The 26,319-nt window shown below is 43.2% G+C and overlaps 1 protein-coding gene across 1 annotated transcript in view; it reads right to left on the reverse strand.

Moving 5' to 3' along the window:
- Positions 1-2,536: 2,536 nt before the first annotated feature.
- Positions 2,537-26,319, reverse strand: part of LRIG2 (leucine rich repeats and immunoglobulin like domains 2) — a 74,320-nt gene continuing 50,537 nt past the window's right edge. The window contains exons 12-18 of the mRNA XM_060231213.1: positions 24,088-24,251; positions 21,154-21,474; positions 19,674-19,955; positions 11,765-12,214; positions 10,891-11,040; positions 7,229-7,513; positions 2,537-6,131 (exon numbers count right to left, since the gene is read on the reverse strand). Coding sequence (XP_060087196.1) covers positions 5,902-6,131; positions 7,229-7,513; positions 10,891-11,040; positions 11,765-12,214; positions 19,674-19,955; positions 21,154-21,474; positions 24,088-24,251 — 1,882 coding nt within the window. The 3' untranslated portion in view covers positions 2,537-5,901. The remainder of the gene's footprint in view (positions 6,132-7,228; positions 7,514-10,890; positions 11,041-11,764; positions 12,215-19,673; positions 19,956-21,153; positions 21,475-24,087; positions 24,252-26,319) is intronic.

Consider the following 26,319-nt stretch of genomic DNA (forward strand, 5'->3'; position numbering starts at 1 on the left):
ACACATTCCCTACCTATGTGAAATGCCTTGCTGCTCATCAGTGAACACCAGGATCCACCCCCTCCTTGCTCTTTCAGTAAGGTCAGGAACAGGAAAAGAATAATTGCTTCAAGTTTCTTGACTGATCCAAGAACTCACACTCACCCATTGGCATAATTCCCAAACTAGTGGGAGGTCTTCCCCACACCTTAAGTAAGGATTTGGGGACCAATATAAAGGTGTGGTAGAAACCATTAACTGGTAGCTTGCTGGTTATTTATACAAGCAGACCTGTCAGACTTCATTGTCTTACAGAATCAAGAGTTGGAAGGGACCTCCAGGCTCATCTAGCCCAACCCACAATGCAGGAAACCCACAAATACCTCTCCCCACATACCCCTATTGACACCTCCTCCATGCCCAGAAGATGGCAATTAAAAAAAAAAACCTTCCAGGATCCCTGGCAAAACTGACCTGGAGAAAAATTGCTGCCTGACCACTAAGTGGCGATCTGCATTTTCCTGGGTGTGTAAGAAGGGATGAGAAGCACTGATGCAATCCTTCCTGCCATCCCCCTCATGATCTGTGTACATTCACAGAATCAGCATTGCTGTCAGATGGCTATCTAACTTCTGTTTACAAATGTCCAAAGGAGAACCCACAACCTTCTGAGGAAGCCTGTTCCACTGTGGAATTGCTGTCAGAAACTTCTTCCTAATGCTTAGTCAAAAACTCTTAATTTCAACCCATTGATTCTGGTCCAAACAACTCACCATCCTCTATATGACAGCCCTTCAAATATCACCTCTATTGTCTCTTCAGGCAAAACATACCCTGCAGCTTCAGCCTTTCCTCATAGGACTTTGTCTCCAGACCCCTCACCATCTTCATTGCTCTCCTCTGGACACGTTCCAGCTTGTCTATATCTTCCTTAAACTGTGGTACCCCAAACTGAACACAATACTCTAGGTGAGGTCTATCCAGAGCAGACACTATATACCTGTTGGTAACAGTCCAAAATTGCATTTACCTTTTTAGCTACTGCATCACACTGCTGATGCTGACTCATATTCAGTGTATGGCCCATAAGACCCCTAGATCTTTTTTGAACATTCTATTGCCAAGACAAGTCTCCCTCATCCTATAATGATGCACTGGATTTTTCCTGCCTAAATGCAAAACATTACATTTATCCCTGTTAAAATTCATTGTATTTGTTTTAACCCAGCTTTCCAGCCTGTCAAGATCTGTGACCTTCTTCCCTGGATGTGACACCTGCATCCCCACTGAATGCTCCTGCCAAATGGCAGCAACACCCTGGGGAACAGTCTCATCTTAGATACAGAAGGAAAGGGGGTTTAGGGAGGGGTGACAGGCTAGTCATCTCAGATATTTTGCTTTTCTCTTACAGCACAGGTGGTCTCTCCTTTGATATAACTGCCAATGTTTAACACAGATAAAAAGATCACCTCAGTAATTAAGGACTACTTTGTGAACTGCACATTCATTCACCTCATGAGATGCATCAATAACTCCTTTTTAGCTAGGGCTGCAGGTGATCATTCTGCAGAACATGGCGAATAAGCAATAAGCTCACACCCATTTTAAAAAGTGGTCAGATCTGGTCATTTGTTCGTTTGGTGGACAATGGTTGAAGTCAGGCTAACTAGCTATCAAAGCAAACACAAAGCAGAGGCTGTTTGTGAAGCACAGTTCTGCTATACCTGCATGCAACATACAAGGCTTTTTTTAGCTGCAAGGCAGTCTCCTTTTTCCATGTACTTGAATAGGAAATTCAGGATAGAATATGACCGTCCACAGTGTCATCTATAGTGTTGGCTACTATTTTTGATATGGAGAGTTTCACAGCATCACACAGGACATTACAGCAACTATGTGCCATAAGCCATTACATTAATAGTCACCAGTTGGCAGGATACATACAACAGCAGCATTACAGCAAAGAGAAGCCTTTGCCATAGACCTCAACACTCATATAACAAGGTCCTAGATGTAAAGTAAAAGCAAAGGATGCACTTGTTTCCCTATCATGCAGATTAGGAACTCAGATGCTAATTATGAGACATGACCTTATTTAGAACAGTATTCAGCATTTAGAGCTCAGTGACTTATTTATTTGCAGAATCACATGTGGATCTTTCCTCTCTGCATATGACAGAACTTCAGGTAGATGAGTAAACTACTCTCATCATTCTAATATAAGTGCAAGGCTGCAATATCAGTGATTAATACCCAAGGGTTCTGTTGTTTTTTACTTGGAGGCAGCTCATTGTCAAGCCACTGGCAAGCAGGACCCAGAAGAAACAGGAAGGATGAGCATCCTTCATGTTCAGTCTCCTTCCACTTATTCAGCAAACCGAAGGCAACCACTTAACCCTAATCCCAGGGAACTGAAGGAAAGGGTGATGGTGTTATGCATATTCATGGTGGACTCAGTTAATAGTAGCTGTATAGCAGCAGAACCTAAGCGACATACCCACCCCCTTCTCCTTTAGAAGACTCTCAGTCTATGTATATTGCAAAAAACCCAAACAAGTTGACTGTGTGTAATTTTATTGACTGTAGACATATTACAGTAGACAAACATATTACACATGCTATACAAAATATACATTCTTATAATTGAGAAAATATAAAAACATACACGGTAAGGACAACTGCAAGCAAGGAACCATTGATTTGCACTGCCCTAGAAATGTCCAACTACGATTACTTTGGCATTGTTAAGAAGAGGAGCATTTGTGAAATAACTTTCCTCTCTACAAGATAAGACACAGATCCCTTGGGGGAGAGAGAGAGAGATGAAATATATTTCAAAATAAGTGTTCTTGCTCCAGTTACAAAGAAAAGCCCTTACAGAACCTTTTGTTTGGGAGGAAGTGCTCACCTATTAAATCAAGGTGGCTTTTCCAATACACATCTGAATGGTACATTTCATAATCCTGAAATTCTTTCCTCTGCAACACACCTGTTCATAATCATGAATGTAACTCCAATCCCACAAGCCATGTAAAGATCCAGCCATGTTGATAAATTAATTTCCTCCTCTAAACCTGTGAATCATTTCACAGGATGACCTTCCAACTTTAGCTGTGAACCAGAACACAGCAACAGGGATTTGGGCTGGCAAATTACTCTATCCATATTTGTATTATTCTAGTTTCTAGAATGAGCATTCCACCACAATTCATGCAATGGGCGCTCTGCATCCTGACATAGTTCACTCTAGAAGTGCACACAGATGCAGGATAAAACTCTCATCAGTTTGCATAATGGATTTTCCACAGGCAGATCTAACTTAAGGCTTTTTTCTCCACTAAGAACTCATTTACAAGAACAGCTGTATGTTAGGTAGTAGAGAAACGTTTTAACTGTCCTAGAGGCATGCACTGCTGAACATGCAGAATCAGCAAGATAAGATTAGAACTGTAAAACCGTCCTCCCTTGCTGTATGATTTCTAACCACAGAATTACATTCTTTTCACTTAATTTCAAAATACTGATTAATAACACATTGCTTTCTCTCCAAATATGTTAGGCAAGTCAGTTTTAGTTACTGCCTAATTTCCATCCTGAAAGCACTTAGTATTTCACAACAGACAGTTTAAGTAGCACACTTCTTCTGTAGCTCCATCACCTTAAGTTGAACATCTGGGGCTGAAATGCCTGTGCTATCTGGATGACAGGTTGGTTCTCCTCTCTCCTCCCCAGTATTGCATATTCAGTATTTTAACTTTTTCTGCTTTAGATCAGATACAGGCTGTCACATAAAATATAGCAGCAAGCAGCTGGGAGGGAAGGCAGTGAGGAGCAAGCATACATTCAGTCCTTTGAAGCTAACACCTGACAGTGATGAAGGACAAAACCCAACCCCTCCCTTCTCCCCGCAAAGAATTTGGGCTTCTTGTGGACAACAAGCTGATTTTGCTTTGAAAATTTCAGATACTCCTGAAGGCCTCTGCGCGAAATGGGGAAGAAACCTGTAAGACTTTCGGCTCCAATATCTAACAGGACTAAGCAACATGCAGGCTGGCATTTTCCACTGCTCCCCCCTTCCCCAAGGCAATGGGGAATCACAAAAGGAGTTGTCATTTGTATAGCTTTGGTACCGGCTTGGCTGCTCAGAGTAACTGGGACAAGTCCGCTGGGAAATTGAGCATTCATAGGTAAAAAAAAGTACCATTGTTTCCAGCCAGAACTTTCTGCTTCATGTAACAGGACACATACAGCCACAAGAGAACACCCAAGTCTAAAAAGAAAGTTCCCACTACAATTAGCCGAGCCTGACTAAGTCAACTGTATGCAAATTCTTCCAAATGACTGGGATCACAAATTTCCTGGCAGGTCCTTCTGTGTCCACATCATTTTAGTGTAAAACAATACAATTCAGATAATACCTGTACTGAACTGTGTGGAAAAACCTTTGCGCTACAAAGAACTCAGGTTGCGGCAAATTTGCATATACACACGCATATATAAGGCAGTTTACACACATTTTTCTGGAAAATAGCAAATGGCTAATATAATTGCCTGTGATGTCACATTTACAGCTTCTCAGATGTCTTTATGTTGCTATCCAAAACAATGAATTGTCACATCAGCAACATCTTGCCTCTCTTCTTTAACCTGAGATTAGTCTTCCTTTATCTGCTGCAGTTTCCCCATATAATCACCTTGGTTAGGATTTTGTGCCATGGCTGACATTTCACTTTGGGATACAACAGCATGTTATGAAGTGTGACAAAATCCATCCTGCTGCTGCTGCGTCACCTGGGAGGATCAGGAGATCCTCTAAGGTTAATCCCAGATGTTCAGCCTATCAATGCTTAGGACCATTTCAGGCATACTTACTCATTCCTTGATTTTTCAGAGTTGTACGTGCAAAACAGACTCTATTCAAAGGCTCTGTGTTTAAGGCAACTGCAACTGTCAACCTGTGATAGCTCACACACACACACCTTCATTTCAACAAGTAATGAACATGCATGTTTGGACCAGTATAGCCACAATACAAACCATAGGCTTGAGCCTCAAAAACAGTGCTGTCACCCTGCAACCAGGACATTTAGAAAATGACATCCTCAGAACTCCAGTGAGCCATACACCCAACCCTGCTTAGACCTGAAGGGCTGATAATTCATCATGTGCAATCTCCTGTTTCCATTTACAGTTTCTGTCCATACTCATGGCTAACAATGTGCAGAGACCTACACAGAATACTGATTGAGATATTGTGATAATGGTAATCACAGTATGAAAAACATGATGATATGGACTGGCTATTACGGCTTCAGTCCTGGGAAGCTGAATTCTTTCCAGTCTCTTGCAGAGTGGCTGGCAGATGCCAGAACAATTGGATATTGTGTACTTTTTGGCATAATAAAAAGTTTACATTTCAGCCTGTATACAAAATATTTATATTATGGAAACATATTTACAGCTACATTCTCTTTAGCCAGAGAAAGGGTAAGTAAAAGTTGTGACTGTACACACTGAGGCAAGTTCCTGTTAGTGGTCAGAAGGACCCGAAGGTTCATGCTTATGATTACTAGGGGACTTTGCAAGGGGGCTCTTTAAAGTTGGCTTCTTCAGCAGGAAAGAGAACATGAAGCTTTCATGGGCCTGTTCCCATGCAACAAATGTACCTTGCATCAGCAGTTCCTTTGCTAAGAGTAATATTTGTTCTTTTCTGTCCAACATTCAGAACCATGACAGCTGAGCCTTATAGAAGAAAGGATTTCTGTCATTAGACTCTTTGCTCAGGGCACTAGTCACTGGGCTGGTCCGCTCAGACTCTGCTGCAAGCATGGAGCATCTTTGGCCATGAGGCGAATCCTGAGGTAGTGAAGACATTGTCAACTGCTTCAAACTTGCTGCTAAGGCTTCCTGCTTGGATGCCATTTATGTTGTTTCATGATATTCCTGTATGTTCCGAGTCCTGTTAAAATCAAAGTTATGTTCATGGAGCCTGTGGTGAGGTTGGGGGGAAATCACCTGCTCAAGGTCATTCTCTGAGATGCCCTCATTTTGCAGAACTTGAGGCACATCGTGGGTCTTGGGCTGAGGTGAGAAATGAGGATGTGGCATCCCAAGATCTTTATTGATGCCCCATAAAGGCAGCTGAAAAGGATCTAGAAAGAAATTAAAAGAGGTCTAAATTTAAGACAACAGAAATGACACCAAGATTCTCCAAACCTTTAAAGATTTTTGTCAGCAACACACATTCTTACAAGCAGCCTCTGCTGAAGGTATGCCTAGTACAACAAAATACCACAACAATCAGCATACATGCAAGAATAGTCATTCTGTAGATATTACAACAGAGATCCCCAAAGTTTTTGTGCCTGTGGGCAACTATAGAATTTTAACACAGTGTGGTGGGCATGGCCACAAAATGGCTGCCTCAGCTTACCTTCAGACATCTAGTGAAGATCCCTGTGCTGTGGAACCAGCTACTTCTAAAGCAACATTTTTAAAAACTTGCAATCATATCTCCAGTGGCCCAGAGAAGGATTGCTAGGCAAAAGCTCCACCTGACCCCACCCACTTAAAAAAAAAATCTTGGTGGGCACTATGACACCATGTTGGGAGACCCCTGCAGCACAAAGTTTCCTGCAGAAAAATATTCTGCTCCAGTTTACTTCCAAGTACAATGAAATACCATGAACAGCACTCAGTCAGAAACAAGTGTTATCCAGCTGTTGTTTTTTGCTGCTGGAAAAGCATGTCTGCTAATGGAGAAAGGAAAAGGATTTTCATTAAGTCCCACCTCCGGATTGCCACATTAAGCCCTTCTGGGGGTCTGCTGAACCCCACAGCAGTATTTCTGCAGGTGCAGAGGGAAGGGGAAAACAGGAAAGTCCTGGTTTGCAAGCACTGTTCTGCACACAGTTCGGATATGACTTATTGTCTGAATCTACATAGCTATATGGAACTGACAGTTTTCTGTGAAAATCAAAGGTGGCTTTCTCCCAGCTTTGCTCTTTGGCTTTATGTCTTATGATTGGCAAACAAGACATGGATGCTTAGACCCTGCAATCCAGTTTCATTGGAACTTAGAACAAAATAAAATGGGCTGTTCTTAATTAGGAAGTTAGCAGACCTGCTCAATGGGTCTTGTACTAGACAACCCTTCAGAGACTGGACTGCAGTTATCTGTGATATACCATCTCCAGAAGAAAATGGAAGCCATTTCAGCATCAAGACTAAGAACAGCACAAACACTTACCAGTGTTACAGGGTTGGGAGCAGGGCTTCCTTTCATGCATTCTGTCATGATTGGTAAGAAAGACTGACATGTCTCTGTCAGCTGAGATACTGTCCATAGCAGGGGCTTCATGCTGTGCGCACACTGAGTAAGGTTCTTTGGACATCTGCACCATAAGACTGGATAGTGTTTGATCAAGTGGGTCTTCATCAGTGATGTATGCATAAGGACAATACTCTCTTGTTCTGGAGTAGATATTGGCATTGTCATAGCAATCTGAACAGATCACCAACGGCCCTGTGCCTCCTAATGAAAGAATAACAGTGGTTACATTGGGATGCTATGATGCAACACCTGTCACTACAGAAGCCCCTGCCAGTTGCAGGAGAGCAAATATCAACATTAACATCAGTGGGCTGGAACTGTGTGCTTGGAAAACAGCTATGTAGGCGTGAAAGAGGACCAGCAACAACATTCAGAGGAAAAAATAAACCAGGTAAGTTGGCATCTGTCTGAGCAGCAATGAGAGAGGAGGCTGGGCAGATAAACATCTTCTCCCTATCTCCCTTAATCTTAACCTCACAATACAGGGCTTGACTTTTTTTTAAAAAAAGCAAAGAACTCAGCTAAATCATGGAGGGCAGGGGTAATTCAGTATTTTACAATGAGTATAACTGCTAGCTAACTCTGGTTATATCTTCATACGATAAGCTCTCTTGAAGCTGAAGAAGCAAAGACGGAGAAGCTTTAGGAGTGCAGCTGAAAAGTCTCTACTCTCTCCACTCATCTCTCTATGCACAGATACTCTAAATTTACAGGGAGGACAGTCTCAGGGCAGAAGGGCAACCTATCAAAATACTGGAAAATTATCCCTTAAGCCCTCTAAATGTTCCATGTCCAGGGAGATAGGGAGAGCTCTGTGATTTAAGCGTGGATGAGATGGGTGGCATTGCAAGGAAAGATTTTACATTTGATAAGAATGAGTTCTGAGACTGAGCTTGTCTAAAAGAAATGTGCCAACCGGAATGGCATGGGAACCAAGCTGCTCTCATATTTTGAGAGAGCTCCTTGCTAGAAGTGAGCTAGCATCATAGCATGTTTCTCACTTCTAAAGAATATTCTTTTGGACTGAATGTGCTACGCCATTATAAATTTGTTTTCAGGCATCTGTGAGGCATTTGCTTCTGTTTTTGTTTTTCTCCTATGGCTGTTAGTGCTGCTCCTCTCTCCTTCTTTGTTAGAGAATATGAAGCACAGCAACTACAGATACCAAAAAGGTTACAAAATAGCTCTCAAAGGGATTTCTTGGGGACAGTTGACAAGAGCTTGGGAGCATTTGGTTCAGCATGATTTAGAGATGAAGGTCTAAATGTTTCCAATTCTCAAACGTAGGGATGGACAGAACTTGGCAGAAAATATACAAAAATTAAATGAGTTATTTAAAGAGAGATCAAAGAGCCACAGGAAAAGTACATGAAAAGGTCATTTGGAGAAAGGTAATGTGGAGGTGTTTATTCACTAATGCCAAGAGCCTTTGAGCTAAAGCTGCTGAGGTAACCAGGTCAACTTTCCCATTTTAACGTGTTGCATGGGTGGTTTTGCTGTTTGCCACCTCAGTGCAGCAAGAGTTGGTGTGTCATTCAGCCCACCTGCCTCGGTAACTGGTCAACACCTTCTTCTTTCTTCTACCTTTCCAAATGGAGCTTCATTTCTCTCATTCTGAACGGTGGAAGGAAGAGGAACTTATTCCTCTTTGTCTGGCAGGGTCACACTGCCAGAGCAACACATCATAGAGTGTGGTTGGAAGGTACTTTCTCTCCTTGAGTACCCTGGGCAGGGGAGGAAAGAGTGGCACCTTTTCAGGGGACATAAAATTGTTCACGAAACAGCTTGGACTGAGCACTACTACAAAGATAAAAGCAGCACAACTAATGAATGAGGCAGGGAAGCTTTCAAAAGGCAAGAAGACTTCTTTTTGAATTGGGTGTCTTGCCCCAAAACAGGAACATATTGGTAAAAACACCTCTCCCCCAAGTATTTCTTTACTGCGTGACAAGGAGAAAACCAGTCTAGGAGGTGACTGGATCATGTTTGCTCCACTGGATTTCATCCTCTAGGGTTCTCTTTGTTGTTCAACATAGCATTAGACAGCTGGGAGAAGCTATCCAGGGATTCAAGGTATCATCAATGTGCTAATGACATCCAGCTTCACTTGTCTTTTCTTGCAGATCCAGAAGTTTCAGCAGGTTCTATTAAGTGTCTGACATCAGTAATAGACTAGAAGAGAACTAAAACTGATGCTCAGTACACATCAAACAGAGATTAATCAAATTAATAAGGAAGCCTATGCTTTTCCTGCCCTTCAAACACCCTCTCCTCCAGGCTTAGGAATGCAGTTTGGAAAGCTGCCCTGGATCTAGTGATGCTTCTGGATATTCAGTTACTGACTGTCAATGCCAGCTGCAGCAAAAAAAAATGTTTTGATACTGTCATACATGCTTTTGTAACTAGATTACTGTGACCATGATCTGTATGGAGTTGTTCTTGAAGTCAGTAAAAAATTTCATTTGACCCAAAAGAATGGAAGCATGCTTATTAGCTTCATAGGACAGGTATAAACTCCTAGTTACTTCCAGTCCAAGTTCAAGGGGTCCTACAAAACTCAGAATTAAAACTCCTCAGAAAAGGCCTTTTCTCAACACATGAACATGATAAAGAAAACATGCACTTGTTCCTAGCTCATCTGATGGCCAAATGCTAAGGATGTCTTATTTAGCAGAAACAGTGTTGGAATCCAGAGGGAATGGGGCCTTTCGGTTGTGGATTGTGGCTGCTACAGCAACAGTGGATTTTGGTAAACAAAGAACTGATTAGATTCAGGTGGTTGGCCATGTTGGTCTGAAGCAACAGAACAAAGTTTGAGTCCAGTGGCACCTTTAAGACAACATAGTTTAATTCTGCGTATAAGCTTTTGTGTGTGAGCACACTTCTTCAGATGCATTCTGGACTGCATTAATTGTTAAGAAAACATGCAGTGCACATGCTAGCTCTCCTCTACATAAGTAGGTTTTATCTTCTCAGAAGGCTACAGAAAACCTCCTGACAAAGGTTCATCTACTATATTGTTGTCACAGTCCATTGTCTATTAAGCAGCATGGTCACAGAGAATCTCTAACAATTGTACTTAAGTGCTGCTGGAATTAAGATGAGTTGGCTAGGTGGGCTGGCTTCAGTCTTGCATTTTAAAAAAACCCTATAATCACCATGATTTAGAAAGGAAAAGTGCATACCTGGGAAGGGGGTTCCACTCAATCTCACCCAATTCCTCCCTTCACTGCAGTCCCTGTCTCACATGGCTTTTGTCCATACAAGCCCCTTGATCCTAAGCATAATCCATTTTTGGGTGGTCAAAGGGGATCCTTCCTCCTTTCCAGAAAAGATAGCTGGGTCCAACCCCGGATCTTTTCAAAGTTAAGACATAACTAATCTGTATTCAGAGATTCCAAACATATTCTTTTTTAAGAAGTGTCTTACTGGAAGAAAGTATGGTCCATCTAGTTCAGAATTCTTTAGAAGATGCCCAGCAACCAGCAGGCATTGAGTGAATCACCAGAAAGTGGCCAGTGGACAGACTGTAGAAAACAGTGGCTATTGCCCCTCTTGCAAAAGGATCCAAGACTTACCCTCTGTGCCTTTGTGAGCATAACCACTCGCAGGAGGCATCAGCTGCTGATTGCTTCCTGCCTCAGAATTGCTGTAGCCTTCCTGTGGCTCGGACAGAGTCCCCTGGGAGGATAAGTAACTAGGAATATCAGCAGGCAAATTTACCTCCTCTGAAAGAGAAATAAACAACCAAACAATAGCGGTATACCATAAACATCACTATGGCAACAAAGCTATTCAAGCAAATAGATGTCCATCAAACTGATGATAACAGGGTATATTGCCAAGGGAAGTAATCTTGCAGAATACAAGAGAGAGTTATCCAGTTAAGATAGAAAAACACATTTTTGCAGTATTTTCTAATGCTGATCTACTGCCTTCTTTTACAGCTTCAAAAATGACTTCAATTTCCCACTCAATTCAACACCCCTTTTTTCTAGCTATAATAAAATAGGTAAGCTGTAGAGATGTCAACAGCAGCAATCCCCCCTCCCCCGCCCACAGAGGGAAAAAATTACAGAACATAAATAAAAGTGGTGAGATACAAGCAGCCAGACCACATTTTACCCTATGCTTATTCACTGATCTGCAGTGCTCTCCAGTCACCCCCTTTCCTGCACTTTGCTCACTTTGGTGCTTACATGCTAAATCTACCCCTGCATTTGTACAAAACTTTTGGCATTTGAACAGCACATTGTAAAATGGAGGGGGACGATCAGATAACAAGAACTTCAGACCAAGCAGTATGAAGAACTACTGACAGCAGACTCCCATACCTGTGCTGTCATGTGTAGAGGAGGATTCTCTTTCTACCTACCTTTCTACCAGACTTATCAAAACCAAATACACTGATGCAAATTAAACAATGAACAATTAAGTCTGAAGGTGCCCAACCTGTGCTAGTTATGCTGTAGTCTTCACTCTTCCTCCTCATATGGTAGATAACAATAACCCATACTAGAGAGGTGCCCACAACACAGCAAACCACAACGATAATCACAATGCCAACTGTTGTCCAGCCATCATCTTCAATCCCAGTACCATTCTGGGTAGAGTCACAGTTTGGTGGGGATATGACATGCAGGTAGATGTGACCACGTTCTGTACCAAGTGTATTGGATATGATACAGGTATATTTCCCAGCATCCTCTAAGCCAGCATCTACAATGATGAGCAGCTGGTTGGCAGCAGCAAAGAAATGCCGCTCTGTTACAGTTAGAGGCCCGTCATCTTTGGTCCAGTTTACGCGAGGGGCGGGACTGCCACCAGCAATGCACTGCAACACAGCTGTTTCTCCTCGGGCCACAGTCCTGTCCTCCAGAGGTCTGACAAATGAAGGTGTTTCTGAAAGAAAGAGGAAACAACTTTAAAGTTGTATTATCAAAGAGACACACAGTGAAGGAACATGGCTACTACACATATGCCAACTGTGATTTTTGAAGACTGACTAAACAGAATATAGATCATGGATAAAAGTGAGGTGCTTGTCTTTTATTCTGCACACCAGGGTCTATAACATTTTTATGCCATGGGCACCTTTGGAATTCTGACACATGGTGATGGGCTGAACCACCAAATGGCAGCCACAGGAGGCAGAGCCACATGCACAAAGGAAGTACACGTACAGGAAAGGATAGTTTTAAAAATGCAAATGAAAGAGGGGGGGAGAGAGAAAAAAAGCAACACAGCAGTGGCAACTGAAACAATGTTACTTTAATTTGCACAATCAATTATCTAGTGGCCAATCAGAAGACAAAAGCCACACATGGCCACACCTACTTTGTAAAAACACTTGGTGGGCACCAGAAAAGCTTCAGCAGGCACCATGACATGCATGGGCACCATGCTGGGCACCCCTGATGTAACATTGTATGTAGCTGGGTGAGGATATTCTGTTAAATTTAACTGGACAAAGCTGAGATGAACCAAAACCAGCAGCTACTGAATAAAACTATGAGAAAAACAGTTTTACTTGGAAGAGTTGTTTTTCAGGGGGTATTTTAACCAATTTTACAATTTTATTTTTTGCTAGTCCCTTGCATTGCCTACAAAACATGCTCTAAAACCCTTAATGGTTTCCCATGCAATTTTTCTGGTCAAGGCAATTACATAAAGCTCCATATGCATCACTGCCTGATGGGAGATGCAAAGAGCAGCTTTGTTCTTTCAGCAATAAACAGAATAGTGACAGCAAATAAAACCAGACATTTTTCAAATTGTCCAAGATAAAGTGGGTCAGCAGCAGGCAATACTCTAAAAGTATTTGCCACAGAAATATCATACATTGTAGGGGAAATATTAGACTAGTTTCTTCCTAGATTGCAACTTTTAAGTGAAGAAAGAAAGCTTGTGATTTTTTTGGTTTGTTTTTACATTACACAGTTAAATATTTATTGGCATACTTTTTAAGAAACATACCCGAAATGGAACCTTGAGGGCTCCTTATGCTCTGAGAAGGGCATCTCAGAATAGATGACTCCCACCAATTGCTCAGAGGAAAGGAAAGGTCCCCTTGTGCAAACACCAGTCGTTTCCGACTCTGGGGTGACGTTGCTTTTACAACGTTTTCATGGCAGACTTTTTACGGGGTGGTTTGCCATTGCCTTCCGCAGTCTGTTACACTTTCCTCCCAGCAAGCTGGGTACTCATTTTACCGACCTTGGAAGGATGGAAGGCTGAGTCAATCTTGGGCTGGCTACCTGAATCCAGCTTCTCTTTGACTCCCTGTCTCCCTGGTGAGAGTTGCTCTGGTTCAATTTGGTTACTTCATGAACTAATGATCACAGGAACAGGAAGGAACAGAAAAGAAATAAAACAGTAAGTATAACAGGTAAGTTACTGTTAGAAGAATGATGTTGAGGAGAGAGATGAGTGGGGTTAAAGAAGAGCCAGCAGCCATCTTCCTCTGCAGCTCAAGTACATGGAATTAATCAAACTCAGGATCCTACTTTTGTAAACATTCTTTCTGGGTTGTTTTTTTTGGGGGGGGAGGGGGGGAGGGATGTGGGGAGGGGACAAGATGCTGTCCTAACCTCAGAGCAGAAGGAACCCGCAAAGTGAGTATCAAGAGTTCTATTCTCATTCTGAGAGGAGGGCATCTTGGAATGGGACTTCCAATAGCAGTGTCTCAGCGACAGTTGGGAATTGATGATCTTCCACCATATCTTGCAGCACTCTATGCTCAAAGGTAATGTCAGTTGAGGAGAAGGAATTAAGGAAGGAATTTCCTCCTCTGAGGCATGATGATCAAGGCTATGGTAGCAGCTGCACTCCTTAGTGAGTGGACTGTGATTCCTGCCTTGTAGGCATGGGAGATGCACTGGCATAATTGATGGCTGATCTTCCCTTCTTTGGGGCTGTTATCATCATGGAAAAGGAGTCCATCTTTGATGGATTTTATTCGTTGGGGGTAGATTCTGAGGGTCCTCTGGAGGTGTGAGAAGAGCCACTCTCTCTCCTTAGGGTGGCTAGATGTGGGCAGAAAGAAGGGAGGTGACACTCCTGACTCCTGTGAAAAGTTGGGTTCACCTGGGTGATAAAGGTGGGATCTAGTCTGAGCACGACCTTGCCCTTGTGGAAGACACTTTTCTGGCTGACAAGTCTTCCGGTTTTAACAACCTTCTAGCCAAAATCAACGTTGAGAGAAAGAAGGTTTTTCATCTGCAGCCATTTTAGGGGAATCCTCAGTTAAGAATTCGAAAGGATTAGTGAGAGCCAAAACAACTCCATACAGTCTCCATGAAGGCAATCTGTAGACCAAAGTAGGGTTTATCTGTACTTGGAGAAAGCAAAATATATCAGGATGTCAGTTATGTAAGGGATGCCAGTTACATAAGGTAGGATTGTGGTGATAGCTGCTACTAGTAACAAAGGGTAGATAATTTGCAGTTTCTGATAAACACCCTCTGAAGGAGAGCCGACCAACGGCTCAGGCCAGGGTTAAGGGTTGATATGTTTGCACTGGAACCACCTTGATAAGATTATTTCCCATGCATATTGTAAATGCATCTTGTGGAAGCCATGATGGTCTTTGTGACCTCTGAGGAGTAGCCAAGGTTCAAGAACCACTGTCAGATGGAACCACTCCAGATACAGGTGCCAAACCGGCCCCTGGTGCAATATGTCTTGGCTCATGAAAAACTCCCAGGAGGCCTGAACTGAGTGTTCCACCAAGGATGGAAATCATGGTCTTCAGGGCCAATCTGAAGCCTCTATCTGCACCTGATGAATCTAGGATCACTGGGAGAGATGGAGGGGTATACAGTAGGCCCTTGGGCCAGAGAGAGATTAAAGCATCCATTCATTCTGAGGGAGATGGGATCTGGAGAAAAATCTTGGTACTTGAACACTGGATGCCAAGGCAAACAGATCCACTTCCAACATTTCAATCTGCACTGCAATTAATAGGAAGATCTTCAATTTTATGGACCATTTGTTTTTTTCAGTGATCTGCCTGCTCAACAAATCTGCCAGGATGTTCAGGAGTCTCTGGATGTTTTCTGCTGAGTGCTTTCCTGATGGCTCCGAGTTTCAAGGCATTGATGTCCATCATCTTTCCTTTAATGTCCATATGCCTTGGGCTGGATGGCTGAGAAATGACACTGCTCAGCTGGAGAGACTTATGGTCTAGTTGTACAAGACATAGAGTTGGTCCCATCTCAGTTATAGGGGTCAGCCCACCAGACCACGTTCTGTCTCAGAGACCATTTTCAGTCTGGGATTACGCTGCTTCTCTGCAGGATCTCTATTTGATAGAGCTGGAGGAACCACTGAAGTAGTCCAGCAGGTAATCACACCCATGGAACTATCCCTATGCATGAGGTAATGAGGCTCTGGTGACATCATTTGGATAGCCTCGGCTTTGACCAAATCTTTCAGCCAAGCTCGAAATCTGGGAGGCCTTGTTTGTTGTGGGGAAGGGGGTGCAGCATATTGTGATGTGTGCCAATGATCATGCCAAAGTGTTGTAGCCTCTGTGACAGGGTAAGACTGCCCAGTTCCTTGTTAAAGTGAAGCCACGTATTTCCAAAAGCTGATGGTTCTGATGGGGTCCTTGATTGCTAACCCCTGAATGGGAGAACAGATCAGGATGTTTTCAGATAAGAATGGATTTAGTTTCCTTGCTGATGGATCAGGGCCACTAGAGCTATGAGGACCTTGGATAAGACCCAAGAAGCCGATGCTAGGCTAAAGGGAAGAATTCTGAACTGGAGGCAAACTGGAGAAACCTGCAGTGTCCTAGAAACATGGGAATGTGCAAATAGGCTTCTGTGAGATAGGTGGAGGTCTGCTGGATCATTGGATCTCCACGCAGAAGTAACCTGTTCACATATTGCAGGTCAAGAACGGCTTTTCAGTCCCCATGTCTCTTGGGCACTGAGAAAAATATGGAGTAAACTCCTGAGCAATGCTCACAGGAGGGAACTGGCTCTATAGATCATACCTTTGGTATATATATATCTTTCTTTCTTTTTCTTTTTTGAGAGAGAGAGATCTGGGACACTGAAGGAGGCAGTCTGAGAAAATTCTGGGACTTTATGGCCCAGCCCAAATGAACAGTTTGCAGAACCTAGTGGTCTGGTTGAGGCTGAAGTCACTGGGATGGAATTCCTGAAGCCAGTCACCCACAGGAATGTCTCTGGCATCCTGGTTTCCTTGCTTGGCCAGCTGCTCTGGCTTGTTGTACCTGTAGGAATGAAGCTGGGAGGATCTATTGGCACAGAGGCCTCTTAAAAGGGGCTTCAGGACTTGATCACCGGGCCCTCCTCTGATCTGGATTAATCCAGAATTATGTGTGATGGAAACAAAAGGAATGAGCAGGAAAGGATTTTCTATCATCCCTCCCTGGGCATCTGGTCATGGTCTTCGTTATATCTAGTTTCCACCAGGATCTTGTCAAGACAATCCTCAAATAGCCTTCCACCCTCGAGTGAGTAGGTTATTATTATGGGTTTTCAATGGAGATCTGCTTGCCAGACATGAAGCCATGGAGTGCACCTGGCCGTAGAGCAGCTACCATGGAGCAGGATGCAAAGGTCACTGTGTGGAGGGAGGTATCCACTAGGTGAGAATGCAGCTGGTGCCCTCTATTGCCCCTTAGCTGTTGCTGGGAGTGAGTTGGACAAGTTTCAGGGTCCACACAGGGGCTCCTCTAGAGATAACAGCAGAGTTGGTTGCTGCCCTGATGGTCATTGCAGTGGCCTCATGGGACTTCTGCAGTGCACAGTCTGCTTTCTGCCCAATCCATCCTTTAAGGATCAAACACCATCCTCTGAGACCAGGCCAGTGGATTATAGTGCTGCTACTGGAGTGTCCACTATGGAAACCTGCAAGAATATCACAGATAGCATGAGGAGCTAAGGAATAAAGCTTTGGGAACCTCCTGTTGGCCCACTCTCCCTTCAGCTTTTTGAAAAAACTGGGAAACCTAAGGAGCCCTGGGGGAAAAAATTCCTTGTTCCTCATAAGGCCTGGATTTACCTCCTGAAGGTTTCTCTCTAGGGTCAGGAATTTCTGTGAGGTCTAAGGCCAGGATGGCTTTGAATAAGAGGGACTGGTAGTTGTTTGGGTTGAACAGGTGTGCTGGTTGGTCAGAAAATATGGGCACCTCCTCTGAGGAAAACTCCCCAACTTCCCTTTTTGGCTCTGACTGTGATTGAGAGAAGACAAATTGATTGATACCTCGGCCTTCACTACCTGAAGGAGCCTCAGAATGACTTACAATCTCCTTCCCCTTCTCCTCCCCACAACAGACACCCAGTAAGGTAGGTGGGGTTGAGAAAGCTCACCCATAACTGCTCTTGAGCAGAACAGCTCTGAGAGAACTTGTGGCTAACCTAAGGTCACATCAGCAGGTGTAGGAGGAGGAGCGGGGAATCAAACCTGGTTCTCCCAAATAAGAGTCCACGCACTTAATCACTACACCAGACTGGCTCTCAGCGATGAGGGGCTGTCCATTCTAAGGGGCTGCCCTGAACCCTGGCAGTGGTGTCAGGGAAGGAAAAGGCTTTGTGGGCTGCCTTGGTAAGCCACTGAGAGTGAGGGTTCCAACAAGGTGAAGTGTGCCCTGACCTAAGTGTAAACCCTTGCACATGGGCGGAAAAGGGTGACATTGAATTGGAGTGCTTGGGTCCCTGGGATGGGGTGAAGAAGAGTGCTCAAGCATACCTTGCAGCTCCTTTCTCATGGCTCTCTTTAGAAGATTGCATAATCTTAGCTGAACACTGATTCCACCTGCCCACAACCTTGAAACTGGGGCGGGGGGGGGGGGGAGATAACACCTTTTCCCCTGAAGTATGCTTGAGGTCAAGGAGTTCCTCTGGTTCAGTGGAAGGTCCAATAGAGGGCTTGCCTTCGTAGCCCTTCAGGGGCCAAACTTGCCCAGTTCCGCAAAGCTTGTAAGATGACACTATTTTAGTTAGCATTTAATTGAAATGCTGACTGCCACCACCGAGACTCTAGATCCAATGGATGCTTAAGATCATTGAACGCCATCTTAAATCTATATCGACACTAGCACCAAATTATTTTTAAACTGTTTAATGTTTTTAATGTAAATTTTTTTATTGTAAGCTATGTATTGTGAACTGGCAGCTGAGAGCGCCAGGGGATGTAGAATGGGGGAGACAGGTGTGCCGTCATAACCTCCAGGGGTTGAACTGGCAGCCAAGAGAGCTGGGGGAGGGGGGGTCTAACCAGGGTGCTAAGTGTGCCATCATAGCCCCCAGGGGCCAAACTGGCAGCCATGAAAGCCATTTGTGCCTGAAGAGCCATTTTCATGCCTTTTTATGGTCCGTTACTTAAACCACTCCGGCCTAGATTCAGCAGGGGAGTTCTCTTCACAAGAGACAGAAGTGGGGAGGAGAGGATTTCCAACATTTTCAGACGTATTTCATTCACTTTATGACCCTCTGAGGCTCACCGCTGGGCCATTGTCTTCCATGTTCTTCCAAGGAAGGAAGAGGAGCAGAGAAAAAAATTGCAAAGACAAAAGTTGCAGCAGAGTCAAGAAGAGGTGTGAAAGAAGGTGTGAAGAGACAGAGTCTGGAGAGGTTAGGGAACTCTCCCTTAGGTGTGAAATTGGTATAAAAAGCAAGTAAAAAAGAGTGAAGAGCTCTGCTCCAAAGCTGCACTTCCTAACGAGGCAGAAAGCAAACTGAGCCAGGATGACTCCCACCTGGGAGACAGAAAGTTGAAGAGTTTGGTCAGGCCTCCCTGAGCAATTAGTAGGAATCACCCATTCCATCCTCCTCCTTAGAGTAAGAACAGTTCATTGTTAACTTAATTCAACAAATTATCCAGGCTGTTCAACTAACCCACCCCCCTAATTTATATATTCAGTTTATTTGCAACCTACCTTTTTTGCTGAGACTCAAGGAAGAACACAATATAAATGCAATAAGACATCCAATAAAGACTGCAATAAGACTAAGATTGCAAAAGTGAGGAAAATAGTACAAAAAGAAAAAAGTGTCAGACATATAAAGTGAATTTGAGAACAGATTTCAGGCTTCCCCTCAATGTGTGCAGAAGAAAAGACCTAAACAATGATCTTGTCGTTTTCTGAAAGTGGAATCTCCTTAAACCTTGACATTGAAACAAACAAACAAAAAGCATCCAGGGGTGATCCCAGGTTCTGATTTGGTCTCACATTATACATAGGTGAACAAAGCTGGGGACAAGGTACATGATCTTAAGATCTGCTTCTGACTGCACTGCCCATAGAAGAGAGAAAGTAATATGCAAGCAGGCAATACTAATACTGAAAGTGCTTTCAAAGCATCTTATGAAGCTGCTGTGTTACCTAACACAGTCAAGGTTGCGTTTGCTGATAGACCTCCTGCCACATTTTGGGCCATGCAGCTGTAGATCCCCATGTCTTCAATCTTCACATTTGCGATGAAAAAGACATCATCTTCCGGCATCACATGCATGCGCCTTTCACGAGCAGCAGGGAAGTCTGTGCCTCCATCCTTCTGCCAAGAAATCTGAGGCGGGGGGTGGCCTTCTGCAGCACACTCCAATTTAGCCATGGCTCGAGTTCGGATAGTTAGATCCATAGGTGTCTTCACAAAAGAAGGCAGCTCTGAACGAAGAGACACATTACAATTACCAAGTTTTGCAACAATTCCTGCTGTCCAGAATGGAGTACACTCTTACTGTTTTAAGGCAATTTCCATGAAATGCAAAAGCTACCATGATTCCACCACTTTTTTACGAATTACTTCATCCAGGCAGACTTTAAAACACACACACACAATCATGTTACACTGAGCTTGCATATCCTATTGGTTGCATGTCCATTTCTTACAATCTGAGGTTACTGGCAGAAATTAACCAATTCTTTAGAGGTGAATGATAAATGAGTTTGTCTACTTAGTTTTAAGACCATCCCAATCCTCAAGAGCTCTCCTTCTGCCCAGCTAACATTCTTTAATGCTGGTTAGAATGGAGTATGAGAATGAAGATAACTTCCTTCAGGCAAAACAGGGGTCAAAACCTTCCCTAGCCTAGACAATCTCATTGGACAGATGCAGATAGGGTAAGGCATGCTAATTCTCTTTATGAGAACCCAGCTGTGATACTTTAAAATACACAAGGGAATACTTTGGCTCCTGCTGTACTTTCAGCAAATGAACAGGAGAACCTTAATTGATACAGCATAGTAAAATGGCTGAAAATGTTTCTTTGATACAGCCCAATGCCAAAGCGGTCTTTGAGAGAAAGTTCTGGCAATGTGAGCAAATGAATTACAGCGGGTTCAAGCATTTCCATTTCCCAAATGGAAACTACTCTTCTGAAAAATGCTGCTGTTTGACCAGAAGGTACCTCTGAAGACTCTCAACCAAGAATATTTACAAAGGGTTTCTGCATCAGTTATCAAAACTCTAGTTTAAAAGCTTTCTGTAGAACAGTGTATTCAAAAGAGGGGAAAACTCGGTGCTTTCTCCACTTGGAAGAAGAAGAGTTGGCTTTATACCCTGCTTTTCTCTACCTTTAGAAGTCTCAAAGCAGCTTACAATCAACTTCTCTTCCTCTCCCCACAACAGGCACCTTGTGGGGTAGGTGGGGCTGAGTGTTCTGGGAGAACTGTGACTGGCCCAAATTCACCCAGCAGGCTTCACATGGAACAGTGGGGAATCAAACCCAGTTTTCCAGATTACAGTTCACCACTCTTAACCACTATATCAAGCTGGCTCTCCAGATACATACACTGCAAGGTTTTGTACAAACTAATTTTCAAATCTTTTAGAAGAGAAAGAAACAAAAACATCACAGCATACCATTGACAGTCAGCTTGGCCTTGTTGGAATAGTTGGAACCAAAGTGGTTAGAAATGATGCACTGGTATTGTCCTTCATCAGTGAAGTTCACATTGAAAACATGCAGGACAGTAGTGTACTCCAGAACTTCTCCATCTTGCTGCTGGTACCTGGCGAAATTCTGTATGTCTGCATCATACAGAATTTCACTGTCCTTCCTCCAGGTGGTAGATATGGGTGAATCACTGCTGCTCACTGCCTTGCAAGTCAGGGTAACATTGGTGCCTCTAAGTGCAATGGTACTCTCAGGATGCACTTTGATCTGTGGCTTGGGAAAGTCATCTGTGAAAAAGAGATCAAGATTACTGTTCCTCTCTCCTTTAGCATGTGATGCAATACTGTCTGAGACAAGTTGTAATGCTGTTCAGTTGAGTTCAACTTGTTCACACAGCTACTTTCTCAAACTGCTATCTCTGCTTTCACACCAGAATTGGCTATGCGGGTATGAAGCTGTGAAGCAGGGTTGTATCAATGTTAGAGCATAAACAACTGAAAAAAAAGCAATGTTCTAAGGGGATGATGGAACTTTGGCAGGGATCCTTTTATTTCATCTCTCTGGAATGTGCTAAAGAAAAAATTAACTGGGGCACAGTTGTGCAAAGTTCTCTACAGCTAGAAGTTTTAGCCCATTTAGAAAAAGGATGGATAATCATATATAGCTTCTTCTTTCCTGCAAGTGATTGGTAACTTACTGTATGAATAATGATCTTCAATAATCAGGACATACTGCCTGGGCAATATGAATTCTCTTGTCCAATGAATATTTAGGTGTCTACACATACTTATTTCATTTGGGGGGGGGGGCGGTGGTGGAGTATTATGTACTGGGTGTATGGGTTTTATTGATAGAGCTCCTGGAAGGAAGAAATATAAAACCCTCTTGATCCTGGAGTTGCCCGATTCTGTCCACTTAAAGACACCTACTGTCCTCAAAATTCTTAAGCTACCAAGAAATATCAAAGTAAACCTCTACAGCAATTGCACAACTTAATTCAGTGGTTCCAACAAAAATGAAAGCACTACAAACTAGAGACAGTGGCTACAGTGGTATATGAATGAAGTTCAAGGAGGGGCATTTACAGTAAGCTGAAGTTAGGTAACCTATTTGGACCAAATACAAAAAGATCTACAAATTCCACCTGTGAAGACTGGGGTGGAGGAGAAAACTAAAGACAAACTTCAATAAAGGCTCTGGTTTGAAATTACTGAGGCTTTACCAAACAGGACCATTCAAGGCTCTTCCTCATCCAAGATTTTTATACTTCTGAGGGTACAAGGAAGGTAATTTCCAACACGTATGGCCAAACAGCAGGACACTGGACAATTCAGTTTCTCAGACTGTGTTGTTTTTCCACTCATGGGACAGAGGAAAGCCCCTAAGGCAGCCCCACTGAGACTTAACTGGCTCCCAACGAGTCTGGACAAAACCCCCCACTTCTCTCCCCCTGTCCTTTTGTGTTTCCCAGAATTTCAACTTGACACATTCCCATATATTACAGAGTGACTACCATGGTCCCAACAAAAACCGTTTCCATGGGCCATGAAAAATCCTGACTGGCAATGTCACTGTATTTAATTTTAGGTATTTTTAATTTATATGTGTGAGTGTGTGCACCTCGAAATCATGGCAACCTCTGGTGACTGACCTCTATTAGGGGCCTGAAGCATATTCAGGGAGATGGCTGAATAAAACCTGCCCCACCTCCTGACTTCTGGTATTCCAAGGAGGTCTCCCATTCAAGTACTTGCTTAGCTTCCAAGATGTGACAAGATAAGGCTTGCCTGGGCTATCCAGATCAGAGCAAAATGTCACTATATTAACTTGAAAGGGTGTTCCAAGTTAATCCATGGAATCTGGAAATATCATTTTTATTACTACACTGCACTGCTAGGAATCCTAAGCCATTAGGGTTACCAAGTCCAATTCAAGAAATATCTGGGGACTTTGGGGGTGGAGCCAGGAGACTTTGGGGTGGAGCCAGGAGCAAGGGTGTGACAAGCATAATTGAACTCCAAGGGAGTTCTGGCCATCACATTTAAAGGAACAGCACACCTTTTTAAATGCCTTCCTTCCATAGGAAAAAATGAAGGATAGGGGCACCTTCTTTTGGGGCTCACAGAATTGGATCCCCTGGTCCAATCATTTTGAAACTTGGGAGGTATTTTGGGGAGAGGCACTAGATGCTATACTGAAGATTTGGTGCCTCTACCTCAAAAAACAGCCCCGCCCCCCGAGCCCCTGATACCTGCGGATCAATTCCCCATTATTTCCTATGGGAATCGTTCTCCATAGGGAATAATTGCCCAGTAGACATTTCCCTCCCCACCTCCACCGCTTTCTGATGACCCTAAAGTGAGGGGGGTGGGAGAAGCCCTCCAAACCTGGGGATTGGCAACCCTCTCTCTCACACACACACTTACTGGGTCTGGTTCCTCCACAACGACATCTGAAAAGAACAGGGGCTATACTGCTCTCTCTCTCTCTCTCACACACACACTCTCTTAGCTACTCTGAAACGAAAGCAAAACAAACTGTGTTGCTGACCCTTCCCATGAAGTACTTCCTGCTCAACTTTAAAGGTACACAGACACACACACATTTTGAAACAGACCTGTTTGCAGGTTTCTAAACCTGCCCAAGATCTAGAGATGCATAGTGGCTGTGGGGGCGGGGCTTCCCCACCAGCCAGATGGCTGGGGATGGGGGGGAAGCCTAAAAAACCAGGGGATCCCCTGCTGGGACCTGGGGATTGGGAAGCCTATAAACCATAGAAGAAAAATCCATTCAAGTCAACATACAGCTAGCAAATCAATAAAATTCCATCTCCTTTTTTAGATTTCTTCATTTTCAAAATGGGGATCCATCATATTTTAAATGCCATTAAAAGCACAAACCACAAACTAAGTCTTCAAGGTCCACGCTGAGCATGTTCTGTCCAGCAAGCCATGCTGGGTGAGCACAAGCCACATTGACAGCATCCTGGAAGTGGTGTTGGGTCAGCCATGGGACCAGCCACTTCAGCTGGCAGTCACAAAGTAAGCTGCTGGTGTTCAATACCCTGAGAACATAAAAGCAAAAGGAAAATTAGTTGCCTGAACAATTTATCTCATTTTCCATTAGCAAGCTTCTCCATCTACCCAGCCAGTATACTTGCTGAAGTATTTAGTCCACCTAAAAGACATCTCATTTCCTCAAAAATTCTTAAGCTGTCATCTCAACAATGCATCTTTGATCTGCACTGTGAAAGATCCTAGCTGTATTCTGAGTAGCTCTCATGTCCACTGCAGCTCCGCAGAGCCTGTTAAGGCAGAGATGTTCTGCCAGGCTTTTGGTTGAGGGCTGCAACCGTCTGTTATTTAGCTGGCACCTTTCTTTCCTCCCCGCCACTCCCAATGCTTTATAATTTTTCCTCCCCCCCCCCCCCCGCCATATGACATCCTGGTAATCCAAAATGTAGAAAATTTATAGGGTGCCATCTGAGTTTTTAATTAATTTGCTGTGTTGGTTTTAAATTATATATTGTTTTAATACATATTGTATATTGCCTAGAGGTATATTGCCCTGAGCCCAGTGTGAGCTAGGATGGGGTTATTAATCAAGTTGCTGTTGTTAATAATAATAATAATATCTCCCTTACATTCCTCTCATTACACTGTGTTCAGAAAAAGTGGATTGTGCCAGATAACTGAGGCTTGGTAAGATTCACTTGAAAGTGATTTTATATCATTTTTAAAAAAGTATACTGCAGAATCATACTTTCCTTCCACTGGTATTATACCAGGAACAGTAATTTCATACCAAATACAAGAGAGGAAGGAAAGCTGTGCACAAAGGAAAGGGATATGTTTCATTCTGTCAGGATCACAATGTTTTCTTATAATCTACTGTTTTTCTCTATGTTGCCAGATAAGGAGACCACAGCCTTGTAAGATCTTGAATACAGCCTCACAACCATCAATCTTAAAATTAATTTTAAATTTAAAAAAAAAAGGTTTTAGATGAAATTATTTACAATATTAAAAAAAATGAAATTGTCACTACTTTGACATTTTGTCGGTCTTGTCTTAGATGTGGTATGTCAGAGAGCAAACCAATGTCCTGTGATGCATCATGCAGATGTCTTTGGGTCAACTGTATACTGAATTCACAAAAACTCAAAATAATAATTCCTTGGTAGCAATGAAATGCAGACAAAGTGAAAATCTGAAGCTGCAATAAAATTTTAATATTTTTAGAAATGGCTCCCTTTTTGAGACTCATTTTTTGAATAACTGGTAAAAAGCCACATCAGGCCATTTTAGTCTCTGACTTGATGCACTTAACCCAAGAGATAATGAAAGAAATCCTTCAATTGACTAATACATGAAGGAGGTGCTGGATTCTGACTCCCCTGCGGAGGAGAGGCTTTTTTAAAAAACCTCATTCATTTGGGAAGAATCAATTAATTTAATAATGGTTTAACTAATTATTTATTTATTTATTTATATTGGGATTTATACCCCGCCCTTCGCACCGAAGTGTCTCAGGGCGGCTTACAACATGATAATACAAATACTACAATTTAAAACACTTACAAGTAAAATTAAAACCATAAATTAATAAAAGCAAGATAGATAAAAACCGGCGGTCTACAGATGCATTTTGTTCCATCCAAAAGATTTCCTTGTCAGTCAGTATTATAGGCCTGCCGGAAGAGGGCTGTCTTACAGGCCCTGCGGAACTGCCCTAGGTCCCGCAGGGCCCGCACCTCCTCCGGCAGCTGGTTCCACCAATAAGGTGCCGTTACTGAGAAGGCCCGATCCCTGGTGGATTTTAGACGGGCCTCCTTTGGCCCGGGGACTATCAGCAGGTTTTGTGAACCCGAGCGTAGTACTCTCTGGGGAACGTGTGGGGAAAGACGGTCCCTAAGGTAGACAGGTCCTAGGCCATATAGGGCTTTAAAGGTAATAACCAACACCTTGTACCGGACTCGGAATATTACTGGCAGCCAGTGCAGATCCCGGAGCCCCGGCCGAATGTGCTCCCGTCTTGGGAGCCCTAATAACAGCCGGGCAGCAGCGTTCTGCACCAACTGCAGTTTCCGGGTCCGGCACAAGGGTAGCCCCATGTAGAGGGCATTACAGTAG

Source organism: Heteronotia binoei, chromosome 2, assembly GCF_032191835.1.
Source record: "Heteronotia binoei isolate CCM8104 ecotype False Entrance Well chromosome 2, APGP_CSIRO_Hbin_v1, whole genome shotgun sequence".
Lineage (NCBI taxonomy): Eukaryota > Metazoa > Chordata > Lepidosauria > Squamata > Gekkonidae > Heteronotia > Heteronotia binoei.